Consider the following 9,562-nt stretch of genomic DNA (forward strand, 5'->3'; position numbering starts at 1 on the left):
CATAATCCTGTCTCAAAGCTCTACGGACAATTCCTTTGACCTCATGGCTTGGTTTTTGCTTTGACATGCACTGTCAACTGTAATACTTTATATAGGCAGATGTGCCTTTCCAAATCATGTCCAATCAATTGTATTTACCACAGGTAATTCCAATCAACCTGTATAAATATTTCAAGGATGATCACTGGAAACAGGATGCACATGAACTCAATTTTGAGTCTTATTGCCTGAATACTTATGTAAATAAGCTATTTCTGTTTTTTAAAACCACAGCAAAAATGTGTGCTTTTGGGGGGTACTCAAGGACTAGAGTTGGGAACCACTGGGCTGGAAATTGGAAATACCAGACCTAGGGCAACAGCACTAGGTCTGGGGAACACATGGTTTTCTCTTGGCCCCTTTGAAAGGGGAGAAAAACAATTCCGGGGAGGGTGCTCTTCAGACAGACAACAGTCCCAACAAATCACGAGTTTGGGAATTGTGCTCTTTAAAAAACATATCGGAAACATGACAGATGCACAATGCGGACGTACAGATGAAGTCGGAAGTTTACATACACCTTAGCCAACTACATTTAAACTAAGTTTTTCACAATTCCTGACGTTTAATCCTAGTAAAAATTCCCTGTCTTAGGTCAGTTAGAATCACCACTTTATTTTAAGAATGTGAAACGTCAGAATAATGGTAGAGTGATTTATTTCAGCTTTTATTTCTTTCATCACATTCCCAGTGGGTCAGAAATTTACATGCTACCAAATACTAATTGAGTGTATCGCCTTTAAATTGTTTAACTTGGGTCAAACGTTTCGGGTAGCCTTCCACAAGCTTACCACAATCAGTTGGGTGAATTTTGGCCCATTCCTCCTGACAGCTGGTGTAACTGAGTCAGGTTTGTAGGCCTCATTGCTCGCACACGCTTTTTCAGTTCTGCCCACAAATTTTCAATGGGATTGAGGTCAGGACTTTGTGATGGCCACTCCAATACCTTGACTTTGTTGTCCTTAAGCCATTTTGCCACAACTTTGGAAGTATGCTTGGGGTCATTGTCCATTTGGAAGACCCATTTGTGACCAAGCTTTAACTTCCTGACTGATGTCTTGTGGATATATTGAAGCAACATCTCATAATTTCCCTCCCTCATGATGCCATCTATTTTGTGAAGTGCACCAGTCCCTCCTGCAGCAAAGCACCCCCATGATGCTGCCACCCCCGTGCTTCACGGTTGGGATGGTGTTCTTTGGCTTGCAAGCATCCCCCTTTTTCCTCCAAACATAACAATGGTCATTATGGCCAAACAGTTCTATTTTTGTTTCATCAGACCAGAGGACATTTCTCCAAAAGTCTGATCTTTGTCCCCATGTGCAGTTGCAAACCGTAGTCTGGCTTTTTTATGGCGGTTTTGGAGCAGTGGCTTCTTCCTTGCTGTGCGCCCTTTCAGGTTATGTTGATATAGGACTCATTTTACTGTGGATATATAGATACTTTTGTACCTGTTTCCTCCAGCATCTCCACAAGGTCCTTTTGCTGTTGTTCTGGGATTGATTTGCACTTTTCGCACGTTCATCTCTAGAAGACAGAACGCGTCTCCTTCCTAAGTGGTATGACGGCTGTGTGGTCCCATAGTGTTTATACTTGCATACTATTGTTTGTACAGATGAATGTAGTACCTTCAGGCATTTTGGAAAATTCTCCCAAGGATGAACCAGACTTATGGAGGTCTACAATTTGTTTTCTGAGGTCTTGGCTGATTTCTATTGATTTTCCCATGATGTCAAGCAAAGAGGCACTGAGTTTGAAGGTAGGCCTTGAAATACATCCACAGGTACACCTCCAATTGACTCCAATGATATCAATTAGCCTATCAAGAAGCTTCTAAAGCCATGACATCATTTTCTGGAATTTTCCAAGCTGTTGAAAGGCACAGTCAACTTAGTGTATGTAAACTTCTGACCCGCTGGAATTGTGATAATTATAAGTGGAATAATCTGTCCATAAACAATTGTTGGAAAAATTACTTGTGTCACGCACAAAGTAATGTCCTAACCGACTTGCCAAAACTATAGTTTGTTAGAATACATTTATGGAGAGGTTGAAAAACGAGTTTTAATGACTCCAACCCAAGTGTATGTAAACTTCTGACTTCAACTGTAGATAGCTAGGCTAATTATAGTTACAACCAGTAAGTGGTTGAAAGCTTGTAATGTTAGCTTTCATGGCGCAGGCAAAAAAACTACTCACGTTTGAAATACACTCATTGAAAATACCCTCTGCAAGCTCCATTTAGCTACCAATTTTGTGTCCGGTGAGGATGTTTAGGCCAGGGCACAAATGAGTGGATTTCCTTTGTGTCCATTTCTGCTTAGCCCAACCGATGCTTAGTACCTGTGCTAGGGATTTGATACATGTAAACATTTTCTTAAAATTTGAAACATTTGAATTTTTTAAAATCTAAATTAAATTAACAGAGATGGTCATCCGTATGACCTCTAGGGCGCAATGCATTTCAATCTACCTCAGTCCTGGCTACCTACCAGAAGGCTCACCTTACTGCTGTTCCCCACCCACTAAGCAACGATGATATTAATGCTGTTCTCTGTTGTCTCTCCTCCATGTTCTCATTTGTCAGTACATGGGACTTCATGCCCCACTTCTCATCAATGTGATGGCTCGTTGCAGTGATGTTCATAGACGTCCAACAATCTTTTGTTGAAGCCACGTATGGCTCGCGCTTTGTACATGCAGAACGATCATTGTACAATTTCTCCATCATGGCCGTCACGGTTTTTCGACATGGCATCTTGTATTCTGGTTCTAGATATGCCATTAGGGTATTGAAGCCGACATCCTCTACCATTGACAATGGCTGCACATTAACTGCAATCATTTCTCTCTATGTCCCTTATCGCACTGCTGCCAGCAACGGGTTGGGTCTCTCTTTAACAAGAGCAAGGTATTGTGTTTCATTTGAAAACAGCATAACATTTTGTAGAATATTTCAGAAAAGACTGCCTGAAATTTCAACCTGTTTTGGTGGGATAGACTTTTGGCATTCCATGGTGACATCACCGTGTGGTAAATTAGTTAATAGACCAATAAGAAAGAGTTCCACCTCTCTGCCAATAACAGCTCATTTTCGGTTTTCGCCTCCCCAAACAATCCTAGTCCATTTCTTGCTAGAGAAATTGCCCTTTGCTAAGAAGCTATTTTTTATTTATTTTTGACAATTTTAATTGAAAACAATCACAGTAAGGTACTTAATTGTTGCCCAGAAAGGATTTGATATTGAGATAAAAACATCTGCATTGGACCTTCTTAAGAAACACTCGTTCTCATTAGCAAACCGTTGCAAAATGTTTTACCTGATGTTAATAATGAATACACACCTACACTAACCTCCCTCAAGCAGAGCATTGTTTTCAACTTTCTACATATGAGAGTAATCTGTCTTGAGAAACTTCAGATGATTTGTCGAGGATAGGCTTAATATAGTACCATTCTGAAATACAGTCAATGCGCTGCTTCATCATCAAGTCAATCAGAAGGCTTCATTTAACAAATAGTTGACTCAGTTCAGATTCCTAATACTCTGAAAAATGGCTGCTGAATCGAAATTGGCCCTAGAACAGGTGAGCCAAACAAATTCTGCCCCAGGGGCAACCTCTTCAATGAGGTTCACACTGAAATTTAGCAACATTTCCTCTCTCCGTAGTTTGGTGGATTTTCAATGCTTTCATTTGAGTAATTGATTAAGCGAGCTGGACAGTTAAGCTGTATGAATGTAGGTCTATTATTCTTCCTACACAGGTTCAAAACAAAATATCCCAAACAATCTGTTGCCTGGATTGGAATCCCTCCAACTGGGCCACATGTTTGACAACCCTGCCCTAGATGGATGGATGGATGACTAGTGGCATTGAAATGAGTTGAAACATGTAACGTCACTCATGTTTTTCATGTGGTGTTTTTTGGGGACAGAACCTGTTTGCGTTTGGGGACGTGGACGGGAAAGGAGTGGAGGCAAAGCTCCAGCACCCTCTCGATGTGGCCTGGGCTCCTGACCAAGGCCTCCTCTATGTGGCGGATTCCTATAACCACAAGGTCCGTTTTTCAGACGTGGTAATGTTCACATGTCCTAAAATAGTTCAGTTTCACATCAGTGACAATGTCATCAAGAGGAAGAGCTTGTGGGGTGTCATTGGATGTTTTCTCTGAAACAGCCAATAGACAATACAAATGTAAAGCCTTCATATTCTCTGCTGTGAGATTGCTTCTTGAAAAGACAGTAGGCCTTCAGGGCATAGTGCATGTATGTTTGGTCTGGTTGTATAGAGTACTCACAAATCAAATCCCTCTTAGCCTTGCTGTGTTTGTTTGTTTCAGATCAAAGTGGTGGACCCAAAAACCAGGCAGTGTCTGGTTGTGGCTGGGACAGGGGAAGCAGGTGACGTGTTAGGGCCAGGGTTGACTGAGTCCAGCTTCAATGAGCCTGGTGGCCTTTGTGTCGGGGAGGGGGGCAGGGTGCTGTATGTAGCTGACACCAACAACCACCACCTCAAAGTCTTGGACCTGGACACCAAGACCGTGTCACTGGTGAGGGGTGTGTGTGACAGAAAGAGCATGATTGTGTGTGTGAAGCCATAGATGTTATGGGGATTGCTTTTCCTTTGACTCTTTTTTTAATACAGCTTCTCTTTTAGAAACACCAAACAAGTGTTTCTTCTCTCCCCCTCTTGTAGTTCCCCATTTCATTGGAGGACGCGGTAGACTCTGCACCAACTAAGTCCTCTGGACCTTGTAAAGTCCCCAAGCTCCCCAAATCTGCTTCTAGGGTGAAGATGCCACCACTGGCAGTGTCACCAGGACAGACTGTCAACTTGGAGCTGGTGCTATCGCTACCAGAGGGCACCAAGCTCACTGAAGACGCACCCAGCTTTTGGACCCTGTCAGCAGAAGGTAATGAAAATTACACCAGTGTAATGTTCAGTAGGGCACAATGTTGTCAACATTTTGAAACATAATCTTGTTCATGTGACTGTGAAGCTGTTCCCATTCATGCCTCAAGCTGGAAAAAGTTACTAAAACATTCCCTTTCAATTTAATGTTCTGTAATGGGCTCCAGTGAGTGTTCCAGTTAAATTGCTGTGGTTTGAAGGGCATTATAGTTTCCACTCCCCAATTCAAGGTCAAAGCAAACCTGGATATGAAATAAACCTTATATCGGGGGTCGTAGTGGCATCCCAATCCCTAGGCCCTTTTTGCCGTGCCTTCTCAATAGCTCCCCCTAACCCACTGGCTGGCGACACCGATCTTTTTTAAATGGTTAAACAGGTGTGAAGGATATTTTAGAAATTGTGCCAGATTGTCCCAGGCAGCAGACACACACACTCTCTCACACCATATGTTGAAATACAAATTGACATGCTGACTGATGTAGCTGCAGCTTTTTTCTCGCTTTGTTCCCTCTTTCCAGACATGCCCTTAGCTTCAAACACTGTTCTCAGTCTCTCTCTAAATCAAATCAAATGTATTTATATAGCCCTTAGATCAGCTGGTATCTCAAAGTGCTGTACAGAAAGCCAGCCTAAAACCCCAAACAGCAAGCAATACTACCATTTATGTTATGTTAAGATATTATGTCTTGATAGAGTGAAATGTGTGCTTGTTATCCGCTATATTATATTATTCTATGATGAGTTTGACTGTATGTGTGCCATTAAATAGGATATTGCCTAACTATTTCCTGTGTTGTACAGGTAACGAGTGGTTGGTAGGGAACCAGGTGGTGACCGGGGACATCCAAAATCTTTCCCAGCCCCTTTCCATCCCTGCCATACTTCCAAAGGTTCTCAAGGCGACAGAGGCCAGCCCCTCCCTCACCCTGAGTGTTTGGGTTTACTGCTGTCTGGCAGGAGGCGGGGCTTGTATGATGAAAGCCGCCTCCTTCACGCAACCTCTCCAGATAGGCTCTACACCCAGGAACGGCTCGGTTACCGTGACGCTGGCTCATGCCTTCTAACTTAACAAGCCTCTAGCCCTTCCCTCTCGTTGTGGCTTTGTGTTTCAAATATGTTTCATTTTTAAATGAAGATTCAAGTTTACAAATGTACAAATCCTTTTGATAGCTCCTTTTGAACACAAACGATAACAGTAACAAATAATTTATCACAGAAGTTGATTGACATGTTTAAACAAAGTAGATATATCAAAAATAGCATGGAAATGGGAAGAAAAGGTCAAACCCGGACTTAATTCAATCAACAGACAAATAAGTTAGAAAAAAATACCCCTCAAAAGGATAAGCCCACCCTACCTGCTTCCTTCCCCTTCGGGGTAAATCCTATGTAACTTTGTCTTAGATAAAATACCCCTCAAAAGGATAAGCCCACCCTACCTGCTTCCTTCCCCTTCGGGGTAAATCCTATGTAACTTTGTCTTAGATAAAATACCCCTCAAAAGGATAAGCCCACCCTACCTGCTTCCTTCCCCTTCGGGGTAAATCCTATGTAACTTTGTCTTAGATAAAATACCCCTCAAAAGGATAAGCCCACCCTACCTGCTTCCTTCCCCTTCGGGGTAAATCCTATGTAACTTTGTCTTAGATAAAATACCCCTCAAAAGGATAAGCCCACCCTACCTGCTTCCTTCCCCTTCGGGGTAAATCCTATGTAACTTTGTCTTAGATAAAATACCCCTCAAAAGGATAAGCCCACCCTACCTGCTTCCTTCCCCTTCGGGGTAAATCCTATGTAACTTTGTCTTAGATAAGTGTACTGTACAATTGTCTCATTTATCTCCCTCCTCTCCTCTAACTATTCCCTAATTCGTTGCTGTAAATGAGAATGTGTTCTCAGTCAACTTACCTGGTAAAATAAAGAAATACAAATTTTAAAGTCCTTAAATTGTATCAAACAATGCCTGGAGTAAAAAATGTTTTTATTTTATTTAACTAGGCAATCAGTTAAGAACAAATTCTTATTTACAATGATGGCCTACCGCGGCCAAACCCTAACCCGGACGATGCTGGCCAATTGTGCGCCGCCCTATGGGACTCCCAATCACGGCCGGTTGTGATACAGCCTGGAATCTAACCAGGGTCTGTAGTGACGCCTCTAGCACTGAGATGCAGTGCCTTAGACCGCTGCGCCACTCGGACGCCCTCAAATTGAATGGGTATTGATGTATTCTAAGGTAACCTCCCAGTCTGCAACAGGTATTTCGGTGTCCAGCTCTTCCTCCCATTTTTGCATTAGTAGGATCTGTGGAGGGTGGATAGACTGAAATGTGTCATAATACCGAGATATCAGTTTGTTTGATCCTGAGCACAGTTTAATGCACCCATCAAACATGGAAGGTTTGCCATTCTCGAATGCAGGTAGTTTTCTTATACTGAAAAAAAAAAAAATATATATATATATATATATACACACACACACATGTAAAGTGTTGAAATAAAAGATCCCAGAAATGTTCCATATGCAGAAAAAGCTTATTTCTCTCAAATGTTGTGCACATATGTGTTTACATCCCTGTTAGTGAGCATTTCTCCTTTGCCAAGAAAATCCATCCACATGACAGGTGTGGCATATCAAGAAGCTGATTAAACAGCATGATCATTACATAGGTGCACCTTGTGCTGGGGACACTCTAAAATGTGCCGTCTAACACAACTCTATGCCACAGATTGAGGGAACAGGCAATTGGCATGCTGACTGCAGGGATGTCCACCAGAGCTGTTGCCAGAGCATTAATTTGTCTACCATAAGCCACCTCCAACAAAAAAAAATAGAATTTGGCAAAACGTGTAACCATGTCAGCCCAGGACCACATCCGGCTTCTTCACCTGTGGGATCGTCTGAGACCAGCCACCCAGAAAGCTGATGATACTGAGGAGTATTCCTGTCTGTAATAAAGCCTTTTTTTTGTAGATAAAAACTCTGATTGGCTGGGCCTGGCTCCGAAGTGGGTGGGCCTATGCCCTCCCAGGCCCACCAATGGCCCTGCCCATCATGTGAAATCCATAAACTAGGGTCTACTGAATTCATTTCATTTGACTTGACTTCCTTCTATCAACTGTGTAACTCCATAAGATCATTGTCCATTCATTTTAGATCAGTGAACACTGCTTAGGTAGGCATTAGGGGAACTAGACTTGGGGTCGAAATGGAATTGGGTCACTATTATATGTCACATGAGGGAGTGCATGGTTTTCTCTGCACAAGTATTCCCTGTCTTTATTTTACAGAATCTCAGCACCAAAGTGCATGTATCGTCTTCCTCTTCACTGTGTGTTTATGGATGGGGGGAAAACATGTGGGCTCTAAATGAGGTTTACATAATACATCCATAAGCACACAGTAACACCTCTAGAAAACCTTTCATAGACTTTTATGTCCACAACAACACTGTGTCTGCTGACTGGCTTGGATTTGTGCCAGCCAACTTGCTTACTTAAATAATACTTCAGAGCTGGCAAAACTGCTACAATTACATGTCAACCAATTTTGTCCTGTTGGTTTTGTCATAAGGCATTTACAAAAAGTTTGCTCACACTTAATCATTACGCCCACATTTGTAAATGTTAGTAACCTAGTTATTCACACATTTATAAACTTTTTTATTTTAACTGATGTATTAATGATTAATAAGATAATAAGATGTTTAATATAGGTCCTTTTATAAACCATTTAGTAATCATTAGTTTATCCCTAATCTAAAGTGAGGGCTTAGCGTTAGTGTTACCGGCACTCATGAGGCCTACCTCCAGAGGTGGTCAGGAATATCGGATCACAATGCGTCTTTTAATCGTCTACACCTGAAAACATTTAGGGCACAATCGGAACGTGGACAAGATCAGGATCAAGGACGAGTGTTAGTATCAGGTGTAAACAGGGATTCTGATTTCTCTGTCCCAGCTTCACCTCAGTGCTGTCCGGCATGTGTGTTTTTATACTTTCCAAGGGCAGTGCTTTTTACAACTGGTTTCTTTTATTATGCAATGTAACAAGGGCAAAGTAATAAAACATATTTGATCATCCTTTTGTGTGTGTTGTTTCTTTCTTTGCTGACATCAATGACTAACAAGGCCCTTGGGATTATGTATCCCATCAGCACACACATGGGGTGCGTTCGTAAATTCACTCTGGCTATCTACTCCGATTTCAGAGTATTCTAGTCTGAGTGTGTCAGAGCGCAAAATAACTGACGAATTTACTAAGGCTAACCCATTGAATAGGGCCGGTGCCACAAGTTCAGAACGCTCAGATCAACCCTACTCCTTGACCAGAGCATCCAGTGTGCGCTATGAACCCCCCGAGAGCAAAACGATCTGAATTAACGAATGGACAATCTGACAATACTCCATTTACAAACACCCAGAGGGCTCTCTGGCACTCCGGATTGTTGTTAAAGGTATATGGGGACTTGACATTGGAGGGCTGTCGTCTTGTATGGGAAAAGTAGTGGTTAAGTGAAATATAGATAGAATATGTATATATATATATATATACAGTGCCTTCGGAAAGTATTCTGACCCCTTCTGACTTTTTCTACATTTTGTAACGTG

The 9,562-nt window shown here is 42.0% G+C and overlaps 1 protein-coding gene across 3 annotated transcripts in view; it reads left to right on the forward strand.

Annotated features, from left to right (window-relative positions):
* nhlrc2 (NHL repeat containing 2) overlaps positions 1-6,374 on the forward strand; it is a 47,889-nt gene extending 41,515 nt beyond the window's left edge. For all 3 annotated transcript variants that reach the window (XR_016489283.1, XM_021575469.3, XM_090212036.1), the window contains 4 exons: positions 3,976-4,098; positions 4,381-4,590; positions 4,737-4,953; positions 5,754-6,374. Coding sequence is in view for 2 of the 3 variants with exons in the window: in XM_021575469.3 (XP_021431144.3) it covers positions 3,976-4,098; positions 4,381-4,590; positions 4,737-4,953; positions 5,754-6,016 (813 nt within the window). In the remaining variant the exon portion in view is untranslated. The remainder of the gene's footprint in view (positions 1-3,975; positions 4,099-4,380; positions 4,591-4,736; positions 4,954-5,753) is intronic.
* The last annotated feature ends 3,188 nt before the right edge of the window (positions 6,375-9,562 follow it).

Source organism: Oncorhynchus mykiss, chromosome 20, assembly GCF_057628025.1.
Source record: "Oncorhynchus mykiss isolate SJ-2025 chromosome 20, ASM5762802v1, whole genome shotgun sequence".
In the NCBI taxonomy this organism is placed as follows: Eukaryota; Metazoa; Chordata; class Actinopteri; order Salmoniformes; family Salmonidae; genus Oncorhynchus; species Oncorhynchus mykiss.